This window comes from Cynocephalus volans, chromosome 1 (assembly GCF_027409185.1).
Source record: "Cynocephalus volans isolate mCynVol1 chromosome 1, mCynVol1.pri, whole genome shotgun sequence".
Lineage (NCBI taxonomy): Eukaryota > Metazoa > Chordata > Mammalia > Dermoptera > Cynocephalidae > Cynocephalus > Cynocephalus volans.
The window spans coordinates 237,021,758-237,048,552 of record NC_084460.1 but is presented as its reverse complement, the minus strand read 5'-3'; the positions used below and the strand labels follow the sequence as shown (position 1 = coordinate 237,048,552).

At 36.9% G+C, this 26,795-nt stretch overlaps 1 protein-coding gene across 2 annotated transcripts in view; it reads right to left on the bottom strand.

Annotated features, from left to right (window-relative positions):
• The window catches only part of CERS6 (ceramide synthase 6), a 286,531-nt gene that overhangs the window by 33,877 nt on the left and 225,859 nt on the right, over window positions 1-26,795 (bottom strand). For both annotated transcript variants that reach the window (XM_063106910.1, XM_063106915.1), the window contains exons 7-8: window positions 20,575-20,703; window positions 15,841-15,947 (exon numbers count right to left, since the gene is read on the bottom strand). In XM_063106910.1, coding sequence (XP_062962980.1) covers window positions 15,841-15,947; window positions 20,575-20,703 — 236 coding nt within the window. The remainder of the gene's footprint in view (window positions 1-15,840; window positions 15,948-20,574; window positions 20,704-26,795) is intronic.

Genomic DNA, 26,795 nt, shown 5'->3' with positions numbered 1-26,795 from the left:
CAAATCACAGACTCAAGAAACGTTAGAGCTGGAGGTTGTAAAGGATTCTTAAAGCAAATGTACTTCACAGGGCCTGGTTTTCCAAAGCCTTGCAGTTTCAAATATTGACCTTGCAGAGGACTGGAAATTTTCCTCAGGCTATAAAGTCTCTGGTGTAAGATAAAGATTTGTGGCACAGCAAGGTTGCTGGCTCAAGGACAGACTAGTTACTGATTGAAATGTAAAGATACTGGAAAATTGGTGGAGGGAGAAGGAATGTTTGCTAAGATCAAGCTTTTGTTGATAGGACCACTTAACTGTCTAATGGACTGTCATCTGACTTGTTTCACTGAAAGCTACCAGCCTACATTGTTAAACTATAACCCCACCTATGTTCTCTTCCTGTAACTTCCTGGTCTAGAAAATAAATGCAGGAAGAGAACCCCAATTCGGGGTTAATTTCCCAAGGAATGGATGCCTCTTGCTTGAGGGTTCCAATGGAAGATTAACCAATTTGGGGTCCCTCACTGCTCAGAAGAGATGGGCTTTGAGTAATCCTTTGCATCTCCGTCACCCAGGGGAAGTGGGGTGACAAATCTGTGGGGGGGCAAAGTGACAGGAAGTTATCTGACATTTACGCCAATTCTCCCATTTTACAGATGAAGAAGAGCATGTACACAATTTCATATGACCAGTGGTCTCATTTGCTTTGATCTCCCCTACAGTATTTGATATCATGGACCCATCCATTTTTCTGAATAATATTGGTTAAAATATATAAAATATTGTCAATCAAAATTTTTTCTGATCAATTCAAAGAGAAGGCCTGAGAACATTTCCTGAGCATAAACTACATCAGACATAAGAAAAGATTTCTATCATGTGTCTCTTTCAACCCAGATTCTCAGGCGAGGCCTCTATCACCCCCTACCTACCCCTCCACCAACATCATGTTTGACTTTACTTTCTTTCAAGCTATTTTCATAATCATCAGAGACTTCTGTTATTGCTGCGAGAACTGGCCACGAATGTACTTAGTCTTCTTCCTGTGCTGCAGTTGAGCTGCTTATACCTTAGAAAAAAAATAACTTTATATATTGCTCTTCTACTATAAGATATTGATTTGGTTAAATGATGACTCTAGTAACTGTCATACGTTACTGTCAAAATTTTCTCCCTCTTCTCCAATGGGAAAGCGCATCATTTTTTTTTTTACTGCCAAGAAGGTCTCAGATGCAGAAACAATAAGCAGCAGCAAGTTGTCACTGTATACCAGAACAGAGACAGAGTGTTAATTTGAAGAGTGTTAATCTTTCCTCTTTGCTTAGTGGAAAACAGTCTGGATCTCTTCTCATGTGATTTGGAAATCTACTTGGCTATTTTTCAAAGTTCTCAAGTTACTGGCCCAGGAACGTATATCCTAATCCTAGTTGTAAATGATGACATGCAAGTTTCACGCCCATTTGTAGCACCAAGACTGTGTAGGCACAAGAAGTGCTGGCAAAATACAGTTTTAATGAAACTACAGCGTTTTCATGTAAATGCAATGGAATTGTTTTACCCGAAATCTCAACACAATTAAGGCCCTTATTTATGTGTCGAATATATTATTCAATTTTATTCCTTTTACAGCAGGAAAATTAGGATTGTTATCGATAGTCTCACTACATTTTAATTATGAAAAAGAGAGGCCCCATGAACTCATGGAAGCAGCTAGTATGATGCTGGTAAGTGTATGTAAAATTCAGTTTCACTGTATGGTTTTTATTTATATACACTATATATAGATACAGCTGTTTGATATACATATATGATATTCTCATATATAATCGAATAGCTATATCTATTTATCTATCTGTATCATATACACACAGCTGGGCACCACTTTACCTCTTTTTGGGAAAAAGTAGGCCCAAAGACAAAAACTAAACAATGATACTAGTTGTGCATGCAGTTATTTTCAGAATAAGGCAATTTTCATCATCTTCCCCAAACTTTTGAAGGATGGACAGAGATCAAGTTAAAAAAAAAAAAAAGAAAAAAGATAAGTCACAAGTCAGTGTGTCCAATGTAGCCACCCAAAGGCCAGTCCCCTACACTAGGCCTTAAAGAGAATTCATCCCAGCAACAGCAGCTGCGAGAAACACACATGGGGCGGGCAAATAACAGCACAGGAATTAGCTAGGATATGTGGGCTCAGAAGAAGAGAGGAGTTAAGTAAGCATTACTGTGGCGTTTAGAATATTTCTCCACGATTTTGGGAGAAAGAAAATAAAAAGGGTTATATCATTTTAGATTGAAATAAGTAAAAAAAACCACAAAACACCAAAAACAAAAAACAACACGACCGGGGAGAACACCTCTATGAAAGTGAATTTTAAGTTAAGATGTACAATAAATCATAGGCATCTACTGCAAGATAAGTCAGCACCAGGTATCGCACAAGGTACTGGGTATATAACAGGAGAATGAGATGTAGTCCCAGCCCTGTTGGAACTCACTCTTACATGGAGAAAGGTGACAAGAAAGTGAATGATTATCAAACAAATACCTTTACAAGGGTATTTCAGGAAAGTGCTATGTGATTACTGAAAGTAGGGGACTTAAACATCAAATTAAATTTTTAAATGGGGTGGGGGAGGCATAATTTGAAAGAAATGCAATCCTATGGCTAGGAAGAGAAAAGATAAAAGGAGGTCAAGTGACATGAATAATTCATTACTTAGACATTCAAGCTCTTTCTTCTGTAACTCTTCATGGCAGCTTTAACCTATTCTGTGAAGCACCTGACATTTCTGGAAGACAATGTACTCTTAATGCATAGGAAAGGGTTCTGACCCTTTTTTATAAGTGCTGACTTTGCAAATTGTGCTCCTAACATAATGTAGTGTTCTGGGAAAGGGAGGTAATTTAAGGAACTTGTGCACAAAGAAAAATTCCTTTAGTGCTTCACATACCTTTTGAATTGACTGAATAGGACATGTTCGCATGGTACTCTAAGATTAACTTACAGAGCTCATTGCTTTATCATGGTGTTTGCCCTTCAGTAGCGGACAAGAGATAAAACAGCCTTATTATTTCCATGGGCTATCAATAAGGAAAATTTGGTGGATTAAAATCTTGATTAATGGAAATATTCTAGTTAATGAGAACTAGAAATTTTTCCTTATTTTGTCTTGTTTGCTTGTTATCAGGCAAAACACCTAATAATAAAGTCATTGAAAAATATTTTACCACTATTTCATGGTTCACAATCATGTGCTGCTTTAGGTTGATATCCTTGCCACCAATTACGATTGTAGAGCACAACAGGTGTAGCAGGTAGGAGACTAGCCTGGAACAGAAGTGACTCAGAGCACTCCCTGAAGTTATTTTGGGAAATAGCCCAAATAATTCCTTATTTGATTAGCATACACTACCACGTGGTAAAATTACAGTTAAAAGATGATTCCATTTCCTTAGATACATTTTGCTATATTTATATTTCAATTAAAAATACAATCTAAAAATATTAAGTAATCAAAATAGTACTCTTTATCTCTCAGAATTTAAAAACACTTGGAATTGTTTCAGTCTCGCCATTCTTATACGGCCACTAAAAAACAGAATGCATTCAGAATCACTTCTCTGAACATATTTCTCCTGGTCTTTTTGAACAAGTTTTAATAAATATTTCAAAGAATGCTGTATACCACATTTCTTCATAACTACTAAGTATATAACTCAAAGATCACAACACAATGTATTAGCCACCCACAAATCAAATTCCTTATGTATTTTGCAACAATTCTATTTAAAGTATGGGTTGGGACTGTGCAGGATAAAAAGTAGTCTAAGACACCATGGTCTATGAAAATTGGGTGTGAGTTCACATCCTGTCCATTCCTTCCTCTCTCTATCCTCATGTAGGATCCACCACGTAACAAATGCTCTCCAAGCCCCTGGCCAGGCTGCTAGCTGCTGTTTGCCTTTTTTAGCATATTGATTTGTTTTCTGATTTTCCTTATACACAGCATATTTATCTCCTGTTAATTTCCAATTCACTGACATTTCACATTATAAACCGAGCACTTCTGTTTTATGATCTATTGTGGATGAAGGCAGTATTTATTAAACAATGGCACAATTCTGTTTCTATAAATCCCGTTGATCAAAACAATTCAGTGGCTGGAATGCTGTTGTGTTTGAAAGCTACTTTGAAAGCTACTAAGTCACTGTCATCTTTGTCTTCTTTGACTGGGCCTATTCTGTATCATTAGGAAAGATGCATGTGGGCTGTAAGGCTCAGTTGTGAGTATTCCAAACTTCATGGGAAATTCTAAAATTTCATTTATCCACTAAACAAATATTTATTGATGGTTTTTTAGTGCTGGATGTTCCTGGGTTCAGGACCTGTAGTGGACTGAATTATGTCCTCCCCAAACTCCCTGAGGCTTGAATCGTGTTCCCCAAGTTTTACGTATTAGAAACTTAGCCCCTACTGTGACTGTGAAGAGGGTAGGAAATCTAATTATGGTAATTGAAAGGTAGAACTTTGAAGAGGTGATTGGATTGTGGGACCATGCAGTAGTGAATGGATTAAAAGTGGCGGTCAGGGGCGAGGCTCTGAGGGCTTTAAAAGAAGAGGAGAGTCTGTCTTTCCCTCTCTCTCTCTCTCTACTTCCACTATTTTGCAATGTGAGCCACCACCAGATGTGTTCCTTGGACTTTGGACTTCCCAGCCTCAGAGCTGTAAGCAATAAATTTTGTTTTCCTTTATAAATCACCCAGTTTCAAGTATTTTGTTATAAGCAACAGAAATGGAGTAATGCAGTACCTAATCAATATGTACTCCCCCAATACCCTCACTGTGCCTGACACACAGCAGGCTCACAGTGGAGTGTGTTAAACAGATCGATAAAGAAGAAATGGCTCTTTTTCTTTGAGGAATTTGCTCTCTTGTCTGGGACATAAGACATAAAGACATAGAAAATTAAACGATAATATACGATAAGACATATCCCCACAAAGCACAGGAGGACTTTAGGGATGCGAGTGATGCTGGGGTTCTGTCTCCTTGTGGTGACACTCAGAGGTATGGAAGAGGCTCTGTGAATGAAAGGACACAGGCAGGGAGGCCTGTGCTGACAGTGCCATACAGCCCTGCACACTGGGATCCTGCAGGGAGGGTCTGGGATGCTTCAGGTACTGGTCTGGACAGGGAAGCTGGTAAAGGGTAGGCATGGGCCAGTCCAAGGCTGAGTTTGGACAGTAGAGGAACTCAGCATGGACCAGAGTGGCAAGTTGGCAGGACAGACCTAGGGACCAAAGTCAGGGAGGTGAGAGGAAGTGAGGGGGGAAAGGACTGGTCCTGTACACAACTGTGCCGCATAATAACGCAGGCCAACAGAAACACAGTCAGCGGTTCTTCATGTGTGATAGCATTTTCCAAAAAGCATGAGTTCTCTCAAATAAGAGAGACCCTTGATCAAATATGTTCAAATCTCTGGTCCTGGCATTAGACTTAATTATAATACTCACATATTTTTAAAACATACAAAAAGGCCACACTGAATTTTTTTCCATAGGTGGTATGTAAACACATTTTATGATACTCTGAGCAAACAATCTTTTAATTTTTTTCTCTTCCCCGAACAAAGGATTCTCTGCAGTGATTGGGAGGGAGGGAGGGAAGGAAGGAACACTTAAGACACTAATTCTGTGTGGAGAGCATTACTAAGATACTGCATATGTTTTGTTGACTTAAGTCACAAAAGGAAAAACCTATTTGGGAGCACATTCTGTCTACCTCCCACCCCCGTACACACAATGTTAAGAATACCTGCAAATTTTTTGGCCTAAGGTAAACAGCACTTCTAGAGAATATCCCAAGGCCAAATACATTTACTACATCACTCCCCCGCTGCCTTATGTTCTTACTCATCAGACTAATTCTGAATGGCCTAGCCAAAGAGTTGGCAAACTTGTTCTATAAAGGACCAGACAGTAAATATTTTAGGCTTTGCAGGCCATAACTCTGTCACAACTACTCAACCATGCCATTGTAGCAGAAAGCAGCCAAAGACAATTATGTAACAGATGGGCGAGGCTGGGTTCCAAAAAAACTTTATTTTCAAAAACAGGTGGGGGCTGCTCTATCCTACAGGCCATAGTTTGTGGACCCCTGGGTCTAGCCCTCAATCCTAAAATTAAATTATTATGTTCACATGAAAATAGACAAAACATCTCAACACACATTATTTCCGTCTAACTCTACTCCACCTTATAAAGGCATTAACTGACACTAATAGACGTTAAGTATTATTCAAAACATACCAAAATACCTAATGGCCAAAAGATGTCAGGTTTCATCCATTATATTTCACATACATTTAACACAGACCAGCACCAAGGCAAATTTCAGAGTAAATTTGTCAAGGGATTCCAAGAAAAAAAAAAAAAATCAGCTTTTCCAGATTTTTGAACTCTGACATTAATCTGTTTATCAGCTGGTCAGAAAAGCATATAAGTCATACTACTTTGGTAAAATATACTTTGAAAACTAAATCAGAGAAAAAGCTGATATGCTTCTGTGCATCTGGATGCATTTCAAATCTTACCATGGAAAATGGTAAAAGAACAATGGAGGCTCCTCCGTAATCTTTTGTTTTTTAGTTGCAGAAACCATCTGAGAGTACAAATCCACAAATAATTCCCCTAGTCTGCAGGGGAGGGATCAACAGAAAGTAACATCCTGAGAAGGTACATGCCTCTGTCTGAATGGCAGCAGATCACAGGGTACACGTTTGATTAGCCCTCTTGGAAGCAAGGCGCTGGCATTTGCAGGACATGAATGGAGATGCAGAGTCATTATCTGGTCACAGGAGGAGGTTCGGGCAGTTGTGGTATGTCCATTCTTATTTGAATGAGTTGTGAATCTGTGACTTATGAGGAGACAACTAACCTGATGCACACTTGCATTTTAAGAATTTCTGTGAGATTCTGTGAATAGTAATAGTCCCTACTGGTGGCTCGAGGCAGGTACAATCACTTGGGATTTGGGGGAATAAGACAAACTGGTACATGTTCAATATTATATGCTCACTGAGGACTGAGAACAGAAGTAACCAAAACAAGACAGTTTAAGACTCTTAACTGAGACAGAATTTAAAATTTTTATTTTAAAAGTAACTGTGGTTGTGGTTTCTTAATCTAGACTAGTTGGAAATTATAAAACGTAATCAAAATTTCTGACCCCTTGTCCATAATGAAAATTTTCATCTTTAACAGCAAGTGCAAATTTTGAAAAATGCTTAATATTTATAAAATACTTTATAGTTCATAAAGCACTGCCACAGAAAATGTTTCACTTGAACCTTAACATTTCTGGTGAGGTCGGTGGAGTATTTGCTATTATTCTTATTTTATTGAGAGGTCATAGGTGCAGAGAAATTACACACTGGTCTTCAGACACAGTGAGGGGAGAACCATGACTCAAACAAGCAGTCTTCCTATCGACTGCACCATGACACTTCCTGTTCAGGTTTTTTGTGGATTTGCTTTTTTTCAGACCAGAATTGAATGTATTGCTGAGAGATGATGGTGTTTACAATATGGTATCTTGGCTTGGGCAGAATGACAGGGGCAATCATTTTTAAATGACTTTTTTATTTAACAACCACCAAAAATGTATCTCATCAATTGCTTTACGGCCTTAAATAAGGTAGTATTGTATAGTAGGAAGAACAAATGGAACCTAAGAAGTACGCGTTGAGTTAAACTGATAACAGGAGACCAGAGTCCAGAGAGCCTGGGTGAATCATTGACTAACTGAGTTGGTTTTCTCTGTGTAATGAGGAGGAAACTGCATCTATCTGACTTCACAAAGATTTAGGGAGAACAATTAAGAAAACAGATGTGAGACCACTCAGAATTAGAGTACCTAATTCACACAACAGGTAGTGAGTAGCCATTGTGAGCAAGGCATTGTGAGGGATGCTATAATGAGTCTCAGCACAATCTACTTTATACCATGTCCAAACCACAGCTTCATAAAATATGGGAAATTGTTAGGAACTACAGAGACTGCACCCAAATGGGATATAAGAAAGAGAGTTGCAGATCGATACAAATGGTAACAGTTTACAATGATGTAAGTTGTTTACTGTCAAAAAGGGTCAAATCACTGACCGCCCAACTATGAAGAACAGGCTAAAATACATAGGTTTTTGAGTTCAGGGGAACTAATCAGACACAAATTTTTAAAAATCTAAATGCAAGAGACAATATTTAGGTTTTTAACACTATTTTTCTGAATGATGGCTAGATTAAGAAGATACATGTATTTGGGGTACCCGTGATTACTTGTTTGGTAATAGTAGTGCAAAATATCTCCAGTATGTATTATTGGAGCTTTTGAATACCAACTGCAACCCCAAATCTTTCAAACTATATAAAGGCTTGGATAAAATTTGTTTCTGACCATATATAGCACACCATATTGAATAAATAAGCATACATCTGGAGAAGGTATTAATATGAAAGTCCATTGCTTACTGTATCAACAGTGAAAATTCCTGAATCCACAGATGTCATTTGACAAAGGGATAATCAAATTATCTAAGAATATGTTAGAAAATAATTCCTATAAGATAAGTCCTAAACCATCTGCTGAAAATTCTATTATTTGATTAAACCAGTAAAGTAGTGAAATTCTTAATACAGTATAAACCCATCCACGTCTACTCAGATTTTGGCAAACAGCTGTGTGATTATGACAGAGGAAAGTTATCAGTGAGAATAGGAAACATACACCAATTTTCTTGGCTTCCAGGATAGTCACATTATGAAGTTATGATTCCAGAGTCTTACATGTCAGTAAAATGTGAGAAGACGATGCTTCTGCAAAGTTTACCATCATATAACTGGAGGAAACCATAATACTATTAACAAGATTACGTCAGTCATTATATGGTACAATTATCAGAGTATTAACTCAAAATAACAAAGTATTATTAATACAAATGGTAGAGAGGCTTACATGTTGAAGAATGATATAACTTTCATAGATGATTTGATACAATAAAATTCAGAATCAGAGGAGACAAGCATGAAAGCTAGAGAAAAGGTGATTGAAGGAATTTATGATGTTTATTTTGACAAAAATAACAGGTAAGAGGGGCATAAAAGTTTCTTTGCTTTATAACACTTGCTGAACTGTGGTACAGAAAAAGAATTACATATTGTATATAGCTCTAGGGTCAGAACTAGGACAAAAGGCAGAAAGTATCAGGAGATAAACTGTGACAGCTTGTGGCAGAAGAGAGTGTCTTTAGAGGTGGGTTTCCTTCCACTGGTATTATCCATGCAGTGAGTGAATTATTTGACAATGAAGGTTTCTTCCCAAATCACATTCTCCTCCCCAATCCTAGACAGACTGGGAATGACAACAGGCAAGGCAAGGGATTCTCTTGTGAGACTGTGTGCAGGGCATTGATGGCCAAAAGGAGTGGTTGCTACTTTAATTACCCTCTCTCCCAAACAGACGGGCAGTTTAGCAGGGCGAAGGGCAGCACACAATGGATATAAAAGTTGCACTTTCTGGGGTAATGCATGTACTGGGAACAGCAAGCCCTGGCATTGGCTGAGGCGGTCTACACAGGAAGCCACAAAGGACAGTGATAGTATCAGAAAGGAAACACATGGTAAGATCTTTTCTGGTGGGGTGTGTGTGTGTGTGTGTGAGAGAGAGAGAGAGAGAAAGAGAGAGAGAGAGAGAGAGAGAGAGAGAGAGAGAACACCACAGATATCCTCCTGACTGAAATGATCACCTTGGACATTTCCTTGAAACAGCATCCCAGGCTGGGGAGAAGGAGAAAGGGCTATACAAATATGTCTCTACCTCCTGGTTTTTTAGGCAGGATGAATGACTCAATATAGGAAGCACACCACAGATAAAATAGTGTGATTCCAAGTGGCAGAAATGGATCCAAGCCAGTAAAAATGAAGTGAGTAATGTGACAAGGAACAGTCTGCTCCACTGGAGTTATATGACGATGTTCGTAATAAAAACAACAGCTAGTCAAGAAATGGGGTGCAGATGACTTCATTCACATACAAGAATGAAATGAGATACTTCCCTCCCACCATATAAAAAAATTACCCCCAAACAGAGCATTGACCAAAATGCAAAAGTTAAAACTAGAAAACTCTATGGAAAAAACAGAGTAAATCTTCATGACCTCAGATTTGACAATGGTTTCTTACATATGACACCAAAAACGCAAGTGACAAAAGAAAAAATAAGTGTATTAGACTTTATCAAAATTGAAAATTTTGTGCTTCAAAGGACAACATCAGGGGAGTAAAAATTCCTCCAAAAAGGAGAAAAAATTTGCAAATTATATATCTGATAATGGACTTAGCAGATATGTAATTATATAAAACAAACTTATAACAATAAAAAGACAGATAACCCAATCAAAAATGGGTAAAGGATCTGAAATGCAAATCAAAACCATAGTAAGATACCACTTCATAGCCACTAGGATGAACATAATAACAAAATAGATAATAGCAAGTGTTGACAAAAACTTGGAGAAACTGGAACCCTCATACATTGCTGGTGGGAATGTAAAATGATTCTTCTGCAAATTTGGAAAAGAGTTTGGTAGTTCTTCAGAAAGTTAAACACACAGTTACAAGGTAATCCAACAATTCTATTCCTAGGAATACGCCCAAGAGAACTGAAAACGTGTTCACACAAAAACCTGTACACAAATCTTAAGAGTAACATTATTCGTAATAGCCAAACAGCAGAAACAACCCAAAAGTGTATCACCTGATGAATGGACAAATAAAATGTGCTATATCCATACAACAGAATATTATTCAGCAATAAGAAGGAATGAAGTACTGATACATGCTATAACCTGGAAAAAACTTAAAAACAGTTGGCTAACTGAAAGGACCTAGTCACAAAAGACTACATGTATTGTTAAATTTGGCCTAAACTGGGCTCCATACTTGAGTGATAACATTTGGCCAGAAGTGGCTTCCATATATACTGAACTGCAAGCTAGCTTGATGTGCAAGCAAGGTGCAACCTAGCTCAAGAGTATACCCTCCTAAACAAGCAACTGAGCCTCAGCCAATCTCAACCTTTTTCTTGCTCACATAAACTTTGTTAGATTTAACAGGTCTCAAGCTTTTTAACAGTATAAAACCATTTATATGAAATGTGCAGAAGAGGCAAATTCACAGAGACAGAAGGTAGATTAGTGGCTGCCAGGGTCTGATGGGAGAGAAGAATGCAGAGTGACTGCTAATGGGGGTGATCTATCTTTCTGGGGTGATAAAAATATTTTAAAATTGATTGCGGTGATGGCTACATAGCTCTGTAAATATACTATAAACCACTGAGTTGTGTACTTTGAAAGGGTGAATTTTATGGCCTGTAATTACATTTCAGTAAAGTTGATATAAGAAATTAATTTGCTAACGCACATGCAAAAACAAATCTCTACTCCTGTAGATGGTTAATTACCTAGGTGAGAGGGAAGACCATAAATCTTAAAGATTTTCAATTAAAATGTTTACTTCAGAAAGGTTAAAACAGAGAAAGTATGAAGAAATCATCTCTAATACAACCACGACCCAGAGATAACTTGCCATAAATGTAATTTACTGTTTTTTTCAAAGTTTGTAAATTTTAAAAAATGAGGCACTAAAATTATGCCTTGACTTTCACTTGTTATATCATTGACATTTCTCTATATTAATATCTTTGACAGTAAACACATGTAGGGATAAAGAGTCAAGAGAATTGGAAGAGTGGTTCTCTACCCTGGCTGCATGGCAGAATCACTTGGGAGCTTTAAAAAACCATGCTCAGTCTCCACCAAGACCAGTGAAATCAGAATTTCCAAGGGGCGTAGATGGGGTCTCAGTCATACTTTAAATCTGAGTATTCCTGTGCAGCCACCTGTAAGAACCAGTGGTGTATATGACAAGTGAGACTTCTGCCAACCCAGATTTCAGTCCTACCTTCTAGAAACACTGATTTGTACATATGAGGGTACTTCAAAAAGTTCATGGAAACAGAATTAAAAGATATATGAATCTTTCCATGAATTTTTTGAAGACCTCTTGTATCTCTAGAAGCTGTAATTTGCATTTCTTAAACTCATGGTGAGGTTAAGTGTATTTTTAAAATTTTATCATTTATATTTTTCTGAACTGAACCTACTTAGAGCCATTCCAAATACTTCTATTGATTTTCTTACTCGTCCCTAAGAAGTCTCTTTTTTCGTGTTAAATAGATCATCTCACCTACAAAATAAAGCCAGTATACTTACATAGCAATTACTATGAACTGGACTTTTTTTTTTTTTTAAAGTTCTATAGAGATATTAATTCATTTAATGCTCCCAGTAACCCTATGAGGTAGGTATCACCATTATTCCTATGGAAGAGATGAGGAAACTTCAATACAAAGGTGTTAAATATACAAAGGAAGCAGGATTTGAATGCAGCCACTCTGGTTTAAATGTCCAGCTAACCACTGTCTATAGTGACTCGTACGAACAGTAGCGCACAGCAGACGTAAGAACGGCAACCAAGATACCTAGACACAAGAAAATGTATACAATCTGATCACTGCCACAGGTTGTAGTAGTTGTTCTTTTGTCGAACTGCACTGTCCAATATGCTACCTACATGTGACTAGCAAGCAATTGAAATTCAGTAGTGTACTAGAAGTTCTTTCGGGTCAACATTTTTCTTCAATGACTTGGAAGAAGCATGAAAGACATATTTGCAAACAACACAATGCTGGAAGGGATAAGTATCACATTGAATGTAAGTTCGGAAGACGTATTGGGCAAAAAGGGTATCTGAAGGGCCGAGCCCGTGGCGCACTTGGTAGAGTGCTGCGCTGGCAGCGTGGCGACGCTCCCGCTGCGGGTTCGGATCCTATATAGGACTGACCGGTGCAGTCACTGGCTGAGCGCCGGTCACAAAGAAACGACAAATAAATAAATAAATAAATAAATCTGGCCCCCTAAAAAAAAAAAAAAAAAAGGGTATCTGAAAACAGCATGATAAAATCTAACAGGGATAAATATAGTTTATGTTATTAGTATGAAAATAAGTCATAATTAGGAATCAAATATGTAAAAATAAAATAAATTTAGGATGAGGGAGATTTAGTCTGGCAGCAGCTCACATGTATATCAGATCCCCACCAGTGCAAGGTGAAAGCTGCTTAAAAAGCTCACGCAATGGCACGCTGGTTAGAAGTACAATGCTAAATACAGCTTGTTGTTAGTTCCTTTATATTTTGTCCCAGCCACCCCACATTCAGAACATCATGACAAGAGGAATTCTGGGAAACAAACAAAAGAGAAGAACAAGTAGGAACAGTTGAAGGGATTAAAGATGTTTTCTGCAGAAGAGAAAACCTACAGTTGTTATATTAGAAATCTCCATGTTCTTAAGAGTTTTCCATAGAAGTGGTAGGGTACACTTAGCCTGTTTTCCAGAACGTACATTTTTGAGGAGGGAAGGGAGTCACAGATCTCTTTGAGAATCTGATAAAGCAATGCACCCTGCCCCCAGGAAAAAAAATACAAACACACACATTTTACATACAATTTTAGGGGGTTCTAAACTAAACTAAGAATCCTTAGCTAGAAGTTATATGGATGCAGGTTTCATTTAATATAAGAAACTATTTCTTCCTTGACCTCTACAGCAATAGTCCTGGTCAGGGAAATTCCTATCAAATAGAAGAATTCCTATCATGAGCAGAGTGGGGGAGAAGTCTGCAGCTGGTAAACTGAACTGTCCTTCCCAATATTAGGAATTCCTAGGCTAAAAGGAGTTTTTAAATCATTTCACAATATTAAGGTAAATGTTTAAAATACTATTGGATATTGTCGTTTGCATTAAAATTTTAAATAATCACAATGCCCATACTAGTAATTGAATCAGGATCAAAACAAAGATCATCCAGTAACATAACTTACTGAACAGATGTGAAAAGGATTTTATTCACACGATGCCCAACTACAATGACAGCAGGGATATAGATTCTTTCTTGTATTATAAGCAATAAAATATCTCTCCATAAGGTGCTTTTTGAAAAACTTGGCTGCACTAACAGGCATGATAGCAGGAACCCTATACATTCACATTATAAGCTCTTGTTTTGTTCTTGGTTATAAGGATTTTTTAAGCAGCTAGTATGGGTCATCACCAGATACCATACCTATGAGTTATCTTACTGGTAGCAGGACAAAACTTTTACATTCTGGGGTCTATGCTATAGGTAACTGCTCTCTAAATGTCAAGAGCTTTTACACACCAACCTGAGAGAAGCGGTATCTCAATTTTAATTCTACCCTTAAAGGGAAGTAGGCAAATCCAAGTATTTGATAGTGATGCCTATTTTTTAAAACTTGGGTTCTCAGAAATCCTAAGTAGGGAAACCTTTCTATTATTCTGAAAAATATTTCCTGGATTTTGTTTGAATTTCTTCTATTTAAATTCTTACCACTAGTTCTGCTAATAATCTTGAAAGAGCTCCAACCCTGAAATAATTTATAGACACATTATTTTCAAAGTTCCTTCAATGTTTCCTACCTACAATCATATTAAACCATAATGAGATTTTATACATGTCTGTTGCCAATACACAGTGCTGCTGTGTGGAAATTATTTTCCTAATAAGCAAGTGTCCAAAAGGGTTGGGAGCTTCAAGGAGAAGCCGTGTGTGTGTGTGTGTGTGTGTGTGTGTGTGTGTGTGTGTGTGTAAGGAGAAGCCGTGTGTGTGTGTGTGTGTGTGTGTGTGTGTGTAAGGAGAAGCCGTGTCTGTGTGTGTGTGTGTAATTTGTTAACGGAATCCCAGTGACAGACTTTATTCACTTAAAATTCCCAACTTCATTATTTTTATTTTTCTGTTAGGGCAGGAAGTCAAGGTATTACTGCACCCCTTCATTTCTCTGCTTTCTCCAGTTTCCACTGCCTGAATTTCTCTTTCAAAGCCATCTCTCCAAATGGAAAAAAAAAAAAAAAATCTACCATCGGTAGTAGACTTCGTGTGATATGGAGGGTTCTTTTTTTCCTAGTTCAAGTAATAGCTTTCCAGAAACAGATTAATGACAGTGCACCTATTTTCTATAGAAAGGGTTGTTAAATTCCATCAAAATCTGTCATATCTTTTCCTTAGCTCTTAACAAAAGAAAAGACATCTAGACATTAAGGAGCCAGAAAGAATTTCAGGGGTTATTTTTGAGTTATAACTCCCATCTGCTTTAGCTGTAAATACAGTTGATGAAGAGAATTATTCAGGACAGTGGTTTTCAAACTTTAATGTATAGTAGAATCATCAGGAAGACTTATCAAAACAGATTGCTAGGCATCATCTCCAGAGTTTCTGACTCAGTGGGTCTGTGGTGGAGCCCAGTCATTTCCATTTCAAACAAGTTTGTGCTGCGGCTGGTCCAGGGATAATGCACTGTAAACCCCCTGGTACAGGAGACCTCTGATATGTACCTGGCTGCAACACCATCTTTCCTTTCTTAATTCAAATCTTCACAGCTGAGGCTCTCAAGTCATATTTTAGACTAGTGCCTAAAATGGCAGATAGCTTTTCGTGGCTTCAGAACCTGTTAGCCACTTCCTTCTCTAACTAGTCTATGAGAAATACTAGTAAAAAGTGCAACTCTCTTCTGAAAGAGGAAATCGAGCTATTTCTTGAGTCCCTCCCCGACTATCTTTAAACCTCTTATTAAGTATTTGGAGTGAAATTCAGAAGGAAAATGGTTCATAAAGCTTATCTGGAAGGGGTGGCCCTATCAGAAAGGAGACTGGCATACTCACCAGAGAGGAAATATACCCAGTCGTGTGGTGATAAAAACCACGGCAAACATAACAAACAGGAGATCACACATTTTCTGAAACTTGGCGTAATTTGCCATTTTGGCAGCCTACAAAAAGAAGGAATAAGATATATTAATTTAGTTAAACTGATAAGTAAAAAGTTTCTTTCAACATGCACGAATCCCCTATAACCTACCAGATACATAAAACTGCCTGCTACTTTGAAATGCCACGCACCAGACTTCAGTATTCATAAATTATCTAGAAGTTGGTGAAATACAGCATTAGCCAAAAGTAGAACTACTGACTGTCACAGATTTAATAAAATATTCAGCAACCTGAAAAATTCAATTATATGCTTGATTTCAGGAAAACAGAAAAATAAGAAATTCTTGCATTATAGATATTAGCAAGTCAGAGGCTCCAAAAAATAAGTGGCATAACAGGTCAAAATAGAAAGTGCTAAATAGGGCCAAGCCCGTGGCGCACTTGGTAGAGTGCTGCGCTGGTAGCGCGGCGACACTCCCGCCGCGGGTTCGGATCCTATATAGGACTGACCGGTGCACTCACTGGCTGAGTGCCGGTCACGAAAAAAAAAAAAAAAAAAAAAAGTGCTAAATAATCCTTTAAACCTTTAATGAATCCCAAATACTAAGGCCACAAACTTTATATAGAATATATGGGACTTTTCTGCATTTTTCTTTCTTTCCACTTAGAATTATAAGTTTTCTTTAAATAGGCACAGGCCATACTCTGGCAGATAAGTTTCCTGGTTTATTCTCATAAACTTGGAAATGAAGAAAGTGTCAAGATCATGTTATTTCAACTAATTCTTCAGATAAAATTTTCAAAGTTACCTAGAGTGGGTCATTTTCTAGATGAAAGTCACTTATGTTCAAAGTATGTGAGAAGTACTAATAATTTATGACAGTGATTTAAGTGACTACCTTTTTGTATTATAAATCGGTCTTGGGAAGAAATCACATCCCTTTATGATCTACTTTTTACAAATGATTCTAAGAAAGAACAGGTGAGTCTAAAAACATAATTTTGCTCTATCACCTCTTTTTACATTTATACGTAGAATTCACAGCATCTATACACAGGGTTATAAATTGAAGATGTCTTCTGAATTTGTAACATGATTTTCTATTTCTTGAAAAGTTAAATTAGCTGAGTCAAACTTGAAAAGATTGTTGACAGTATCCACAGAAGCTATAATTTAAGAGCTTTAAGTAAAGCACAGAGCTATGAGAGAAATGTATTCCTAAGGCGAAATCTATTAACTGAGTGGAATCCAGGATTATGAGCTTCCAATTTCATGAATACTTTGGAGGTAACACCAAGAATTATGTTAAAAGAAAAAGCACCTTCTAAGACACAAACAAATGGAAAGATATCCCGTGTTCATGGGTTGGAAGACTTAATAACATGAAAACCCAAACTCATCCACAGATTCAATGCAATCTTTATTAAAATACCAATGACATTCTTCACAGAAATAGAAAAACAATCTTAAAATTTGTATGGAACCACAAAAGAGCCCATATAGCCAAAGCAATCTTGAACAAAAAGAACAAAGCTGGAGGCATCACATTACCTGACTTCAAAATATACTATAAAGCTATAGTAATCAAAACAGCATGGTACTGGCATAAAAAACAAATAGACCAATGGGATAGAATAGAGAGCCCAGAAATAAATACATGCATTTACAGCCAACTGACTTTCAAGAAAAGTGCTATGAATATACTTTGAGAAAAGGAGAGGCTCTTCAATAAATGGTGCTGGGAAAACTGGATATCCACATGCAGAAGATTGAAACTAGAACTCTATGTCTCATCATATGCAAAATCAACTCAAATTAATTAAAGACTTAAATTTAAGACCCCAAAGTACAAAACTACTAGAAGAAAACATAGGAGAAATGCTATATGAAATTGGACTGAGCAATGCTTTTTTGAACAAGACTTCAAAGACACAGGCAACAAAAGCAAAAATGGACAAATGGAATTATGTCGAACTAAAAACCTTCTGCATAGCAAAGGAAACAATCAACAAAGTGAAAAGACAACTTACAAAATGGGAGAAAATATTGTATAAATTATGCATCTGACAAGGGGCTAATATCCAGAATTAAGAAGGAACTCAAACAGCTCAACAGCAAAAAACAACCCAACTAAAAAATAGGCAAAGAACCTGAACAGAGGTCAATAGGCATGCACATAAAATGCTCAACATCACTAATCATCAGGGAAATGCAAATTAAAACCACAATGAGATATCATTTCACTCCAGTTAGAATAGCAAAAAGACAGAAAATAACAAATGCTGGTGAGTATGCAGAGAAAAGGGAACTCATACACTGTTGGTGGGAATGTAAATTAATACAGCCATTATGGAAAACAGTTCCTTGTAAATAAAATAGAAAATAAAAACTAAGTAGTTCTAAAAATAGAACTACCTTATGACCCAGGGATCCCACGACTGGGTACATAACCAAAGGAAATGAAATCAATATATCAAAGAGACACCTGCACTCCCATGTTCATTACAGCACTATTCACAATAGCCAAAAGACAGAATCAACCTAAATGTCCATCAACGGATGAACAGATTTTTTAAAAAGTGGTATATATAAACAATGGAGTACTATTAAGCTATTACAAAAATAAAACCCTATCATTTGCAGCAACATGGATGGAGCTAGAGACCATCATGTTAAGTAACTCAGGCACAGACAAATGCTGCATGGTCTCACACATATGTGGAATCTTAAAAAAAAAAAAAAAAAGAAGTGGTTCTCATTGAAGTACAGAGTAGAATAATGGTTACCAGAGGATGGGAGAGGAAGGGATCAGGGGGACAGGAAAAGATGGATTAACAGGTACAAAGGAACGGGTAGATAGGAAGAATGAATTCTGCTGTTCTAGACTAACTATAGTTAGAGGACCTTGAATTTAATCGGCACAAAGATAAATATGTAAGTGATGGATATGCTAGGTACCCTGTGTAAATCATTGTACAATATATGCATGCATTGAAACAACACACTGTATCCCACAAATACAATTAAAAATAAATTGATTTTTAGAAAAAGCAAAAAAAAGTACCTTCTTCTTCTGGCTAGTTGACCTATGTAATTTTCTTTCACATGCAGTCACCAGAATACAATAAATAAGCATTAAACATCAACTTTCCAGAAATGTCTAGGCCATAGATAGATCCCATTTGGAAGAGAGTCAACATTAATTTGATATTAATTCATTCATTAATTGGATATTCTCAAACATTATTTTATAATGTCAAAGAGAATCCAGGTGATGAAGAACATTTGCTTTTAAGCCCCATTATTGGGATTCCTGAATTATTTTTCTTTTCTGCATAAAAGTGGTAGATGACAATTCAGTTAACGTTTTCTAAGTCACGGCCCTACCAAGCATTATGCCAGCCATTTCCAAAGGCATTAAAGTTGGCTGATTGTACAGAATTGATTTTAAAACTGTAGGTTGCTGTATACATTTCTACTTCCAAGCATACTTAAGATTTAACCAAATGGTAATTAACTTGCAGGGGACTGCCCTTATACTAATTTTATTTCTCCTTTAAAAAAATACATTGAATAGAGTTTAGCCTGAATCACTTAAAAATTATAGTGCCAAACTATCACCTGATTTATCTAGCCCATTAGGACTATTTTTCTATTTCAAAATATTTAAGGACCAGAGTTCTTAATAAAATGCTATATATACTTCCACCTTAACTAATTGCCTTTATAGTGGATTCAATTTTATGTCATAGAAATTCTGCTTATATTACAATAACAAATCATTATTTGAAGGCACTTCTATATTCACAGTAACATTAAATGCTTCAAAGGTGGCAAAACTGTGGACCAAAAGGAATACAACAGCCAGGATACAGATTCTAAGACCCATTTCTACATGGGATTTGTATTCTTGTAAGTTAATTTTGATCAGTTATACAAATTTCTTAGTATAAAGTCAAAAGATTTTTATGTAATTATATAACATTATTGAGTGTGACTCTACACAGGAGTCATAATTAAGAGTAAATACCACATCAAAATCTTCCTCGGGATTTTACCTTTTGAAATACACTAGAACATTTTTATTTTATTTATTTTACTACTAAAGGCTTCTAAATGATAATGGTTTAGAAAGTTGACTCAAGTGCAACCAATATTTCCACAGATACTCTTTATACTTATATGACATAGAAAACATAGTTTCTATGTAATTTGCAATGCATATGTCCTTTTCACTGTAAAAATACTTGGACAATATGTGTATTGGCAATAAGACTACGATGACTAAATTTCATTGGGATGTACAACTCCCATCAATAACTAAACTGAGTTATACACAATTTTCATATAAACCAGTGTGAAGCTTACAACACAAGAAACAAAACCTATTCAAGAAATGATTTTCCTATTATAAAATCATTCATTTTTTAAGTGTGGAATAGGAAAGGTTTTAATCATTCTATTCATAAAGAATGCTAACATGATTAACTTTTTTGTATAAAAGTTTATATACTAACTTAAAGTTTCATTTCACCAATTTAACCTACAAAGAAACACTCTGCAGTTCCAAAGCAGTCATTTACTATCACACCCAAACACCGTCTAGCATAGCAGAAGAACTGATGACCTTGGGGACTTCCTGAATTCTGGATTTTGTATTCTTATAGATGAAAGAAAATGTTTACCTCTAGAAGAGCATCAGCTGAATCGTGAAGACAAAGAACCAGGGTCCCTACTCGGGCCATATTGTTGACATATGAAAAGGTAATCAAGAAAATAGTTATCAGGTGGTGCAGGAACATAACGCCGAAGTCCTTGGGGAAGGAAAAAACACATCCATGTTAGGGTTTAGCAATAACATTTCCATTCATCCATTCAACCACTGAATCAATACTTATTGAAAACCTCCATAGCCTAGCACTGGGGATACTAAAATCAGTAAGAGATCATTCTTATCCTCTGGGAGTCTACCATATAGTGGGTGAGAATCACAGGAGACCAGTGACTATGGAGAATGTGATCAATGCCAGAACAAAGGCCAGATCATAAAGGGCTTTTGTACTAAGCCAAAGTATTTGAAGCTATACGAGATATCGCCACAGGATTTTAAGCGAAGAAGGGCACTACCTGAATTTGAACTTTAGAAAGATCTTTAAGGATAGCATGTAGGTCCAACTGAACCTTTCTCTGAGTACTGGAGGCTGGGCTTCTAAAGGTACAGGTTGTGTTCCTTACCAGAGTGTGGCATCTTTGTGGGGAGAACAGGGTAAGGTAAGAGGAAGAGGGCACTGTATGGCTCTCAGACATGAGAGTGCAGGCTAAAGAAGGCCTGATAAACCATATGGTAAGGTTTAAGGCAGTGCTATGGTCTGAATATTTGTGTCCCACGAAATTCATAGGTTAAAATCCTAACACCCAAGGTAATGGTATTAGGAGGTGGGTCCTTTGAGAAATGAAGTCATGAGGCCAGAACCCTCAAGAATGGGATTAGTGCCTGATATGTTTTGAATGTGTCCATGTGTTGGAAATTTAATCCCCAAAGCAATAGTGTTGGGAGGTGGGGCCCAATGAAAGGTAATGAGGTCATGAGGACCCTGCCCTCATGAATAAATTAATGCTGATATCATGGGACTAGGCTTGTTATTGTGGGAGTAGGTTTGTTATAAGAATGATTTTTGCCCTCTTGCCTTTCTGCCTTCTGCCATGGGATGACACAGCATGAAGGCCCTTGCCAGATGCCAGTGCCATGGTTTTTGGACTTCCCAGCCTCCAGAACCACGAGTCAAATAAATTTCTGCCTGTTATAAATTACCCAGTCTGTGGTACTCTGTAACAGCAGCACAAAATGGATTAAGTGCCCTTAAGAAAGGAGCCCCAAAGAGCTGCCTTGCCCCTTCCTTCATGTAAGGACACAGCTAGAAGATGCCACTTATGAACCAGGCAACAAGTCCTCATGAGATACCAAATCTGTAGCACCTTGACCTTGGACTTCCCAGCCTCCAGAACTATGAGAAATAAACTTCTGTTGTTTACAACAGAAGTCTACAGTATTTTATTACAGCAATCCAAACAGATTAAGACAGGTGGTGACTGCTTTTTGTTATCTCATAGATTTCTTGGAAGAGAATCTAAGAATCCTAATATGTTGGCTTTTCTGATGGGTCCTATACAAACAAGCCCTGAATTTTAACCATTATCTGTCCATGGTCATTGGAAAAAAAACATTTGGCAGAGAAATAGTACATCAACCATCTTTATTTTGGTCAGCTTCAAGGGAGCTACTTCTTGGCCCAAGTGACAAGATAATTTTTCTCTGATATTATCTCCTGATCATCTGGACACGGTTTGCTGCAATATGGAATTTCTGTTGCTTAGAAACATAATCTCTCTTTCACTAATATTGTAATTCTAATCTATAATTCTCCTATTCTCTGGGATTAAAATGCCAAGATTGGCCCTAATGATGCTGTATTTGAAGCCTCTGGAGAAAGGAGACCACTTCCCTAAATATCATTCATCTAGAGACAAATAAATTAGCCGAAATGAAAAGCATATCATGAAAGACCTATAAACATATTCTGATTATAAAAAAGGGCAACATGTGGGTTAAATCTGGGGGAACTTCTAAATTTCTATCCCAGGAAATCAACATTCATATGGCCATTTATTCATTAAAAATACTTATTGAACATTTACTATGTTCCAGACACTGTTCTAGGCTTTGGGGATACATAAGTAAAAAAATAGACAAAGATTCCTGCCCAGGTGGAACTTATATATTCTACTGGGGGGAAAACAGACCACAAACATAATAAATAAATGATCCCTTAGGTTGGAAGGTAAAAAGTGCTATGAAGAAAAAAGGAGCCGTCATGATAAGTGGGGTGGGAGGTCCCGCTTGCTGGGGGAGGTAGATGACAATAGTAAAGAGTGGGGTCAGGGTCAGCCGCTCCGAGAAGGTGTCCTAAATAAGATGAGGGAGCTAGCAGTACACAGAATATTCCAGGCAGAGAAAGCAAACAAGACACAGGCTCTAGCCATCATCTTTCCCTTATCCTGACATATCAAGGAATAGCAAGGAGGTTCATGTGGCAGGAGTAGAGGGAGAGGCGGGAGGGGTAGAGGGTAGAGTGGAAGCATCACAGATTTTTTTTTTTTCTTACTAGCTTCTTTCTACTTACTACCATTATTTTTAAAAGATATTTTAATTTTGTTGAATAGAAAGTAATCATTCCATGACTTAATATCTTATACATAACCACTCTAGGCAACATTTGTTCCCACAGATAAAAATTGAAAGGTTAAAGAGTCAAGAATAAAATTATTTACAGGACTTTAAAGACTTAATTTTATTTACACATTGGAGCAGCTACAAAGCACGTACAGGCACTCTCTAATACTACTCCTAGTCATCATCACAATGAAACTGGGCTAGGTTTTCACTCCTAAACATGTCTTTATAAACTCCTTCCTTGGAGGTTCCCTTGGGACTACTCTTAGGTTTGTTCTGAGAATCAGTGTGGGCAACAGTCCTTCAATCAAGCTACTTTGACTGTTTTCTGATTTACATAGGCACCGACAACTAGATCAGGTTGAGCCCTCAGTTCCTTGCAAATTCAACTCACTCTTTTACCGAATGGGAAGGTGGAGGACCTAGTGGTATCTCCTCTTTCTCTGAGCTGTCTTGAACCTTCCCTCTGCAACCATTTAACTCTCATGGCTCCTGCCCTGGTCCCTGATGCATTGACTGGAAGAGCCACTTTCTTTTGGAACCCTACTTACCTATCCTGGTTCTACAGTCACCTTTTCCACAACTCAGACAGGTCTCTCTAATTTCTATAATGCAGTTCGATTCAATTAAACAGCTATTTCTTTATTCAGTTTGTCTGTGGTTAGAGCAAGTTCTATTTTAAAACAAAAGTTCAAGAAAGATAAAACCAGGGTCTATTAACATGACTAGACTCCTGAAGAATGTATGCATCTTATTTAGCTCAATGGACAATTATGGAGCACATATCACATGAGAACCAATTTGTAATCTGGGCTCCAATTCTTATTAATTTTGTAATTTTTGGTAAGGGCATTAATTTCCTCATCTTAAAAATTAAAACATTGGATCAGATTCTTTTTAAGCTGAGCTGTCAATTCTATAATCTAGGCTTGGTAGCTGCAGTGATTAAACAGCATTTGAAATCTTTAATCTGCTAATTTCATACCTGTGTAAATTAGAATGAAAGCAAGCGAGCGAGCACAGGTGCACACACACGTGCTCTTTACTCAGTAACTCAGTAGCTGTGGATGTCACTATGGTATGGGGTTTGAAAAGTCAGCTTCAACAACCTTGTTGAAATGGTTCTGTGTACATACCCAAAGGTTACTTTTCTCCCATGGAAAGTGCCTAACATTTATGGGTAACCATACATATTGATTTATTACTAGAATAAACAGTATATTCGTTTCCTAAATGAAGTCAGATAACTTTAAAAAATGAAGTGCAACTTATCCTTTTATTTTCTAGCCTCCAAACTAGTTGTGTTACATTGATGGTGGGTATCATTGTCTTGAATCAGTTAATTCTAACTGGACACAGCAGAACTGAGTATTGCAGACTCTTGCTGCAAGTTGACCTACCACTATGCTCATCCCTCCAAAACCACATTTGCATCTAGTTCTCAGCTCACTGGCAGAAGAGAAACAATGATCATAATCTGAGTTTACTAAGTGATTATGTACAAATGCAACTCACCAGTTTTCCCTACTTCTGAAATTCTCTGACATTCTTGTAGTATCTAGTGTTCTCCTGAATTACTAAAGTTAGATAATACCAAAATGCTGTAGGCATACAATAAAAATTGCACTGATAATGTTTTCCCTTGAAAGATGAAATCTATTGTCTCCACGCTATTGTTTATTAGGTTCCATCACCTGGAGTATAGTGTTCTACAAGACAATAACTACTTCAAAACAATGAATCAATTAAGGTAGAGCTAACCTATCAACTAATACTTTAAACTATTTCCTAAATATAATTACATGAAAACATAGAGTGCTTAATTCAACAGTTCAAGTGAGTATATATTTGCACTTACTTAATAAGCAGATTTTAAAGTCTAACCAGCTGAGTACCTACCCAGAACAATACTTTCCACATTTTCCATTGGTCAGCCCTGAATAATTGCTCTTGGATCATTGAAAGAGAGTAAAAATTTTTCTCTATTCAATTTTAAAATGAATAAATATAAATTGATTAAAACATTCATGGAGGATTAGGACCATTTCATAATTAAGTTTCCTAAGTATTACATTACATAAATGTCAATAAACAATACAACTTCCTTGGCAATATAGCAAAGCTCCTTAAAAACAAGAGTCTTGTTTTTCAGACAAAGTTTGCTTTGTGAAGATGATTTTTGTATATAAATCCCCTGGTCCTAGAAAACATTTGTTTTATTACTGAGGGGCTCAGAGTTATCCCCATGGCAAAAGACCAATTTTCATTATAGTCATATTTGTATGAATATGAAAAATGCATGAATAATGGATTTTGTCTTTTCTGTTTCTGCTTCAGAAAGCATTATGCACAATGAAATACCTTTAATAAAAGCCATGCAGTCATTACTTTATGTATTACTCACATCATCTCCCTCTGACACATTTCTTTGAGTAGGCACTGAATCCAGTCCAAATAACAGTTTTTAAACAAATTGTCAATTTGGATTTTATCATTGCAGGATGGAAAACTTCCATCCTCATATTTGTAACTGCTGAAAGTGATTAGTGTGTATGTAGAAACAGGCATGGCTGAAAGAACATTAGCATTTTAGGTTGGAAATGTTTTCTTTTATTTTCTGTAGTAGCAATTGAGTAGAGAAATTGTGTTTTTGTGTTGGCCCTCAGATTGAAGACTGATCGCAAAGCCCGTATTCAAAACAGAATGGCCTGGAAACCTGCCTCAGTGGTGTCCCCTCCTCCTGCTGTGCTGCCATATTGCTCTGGACATATTCACAGCCATAACCAAGGGCTCCTTCTATGTTCCCTGACTGATATTTACTCTAACCTCATCCCTTATTTCATTCGCTTCTCCTATGCTAACTATCAGAAACAGGAAAAAAAAAAAAAAATCAGATGTGGTCTTGACTCAAACTTGATTAGAATAAGTCTGAAATGAAGGAGTTCAAGGAAGAGCCATCCATTTTAATATCAAAAGCTGGTAAGATAATGCAGTTTTTTCCTTATTACATTTCCAAATAGCATTAAGGGAACCTAGAACAGTCTGTTCTGTGTAGCTTCCACATGAGAAACTTCTCAGTACACGTAAAATTCCAGCTACCTGGGTTCTATTCTCAGCTGTTAAAATGAGAATCTTTAATTCAGTTCTGCAGGGGAATTTTATGCACAGTAAAATATTAGCTTTAAAAGGCCAGAGGGACCAACCTCTCATTAAGACCTAAGTCTGAGATTCGACATGACTGAGCTCCCTTCACAATGTTCAGGCTGTAGAGAGTCTTCATAATCATGCTCTGTCATTAGATGGCACCACATCTTGATACACATGCCTTTACGGAAACCAAATTCACTAATTTCTCACTTAAAACACACACACACACACACACACACAGAAAAAAAAGAAATTTGTTCCCTAAATTCTCATTTGCTGGATAAAGTATGAATAATTTTATGCAGTCTCTTTCAGGAATAATCTTTACAACTGAGTAAAGAAAAATATTAGTAAACCTCCTCATAAAAGGAATAAAAAGACCAAGATTTTAATTGAAGGCTGATTTTGATATGCACAGATGGCGGAGAATATGAAATACTTCTAAAGTGCAAGGCAAAGAAAAGACTCTTCTCTCTCAGATGCAAATGACATGTATTAGCTTTTTCAAATTTAATAAAATGAGTAAAT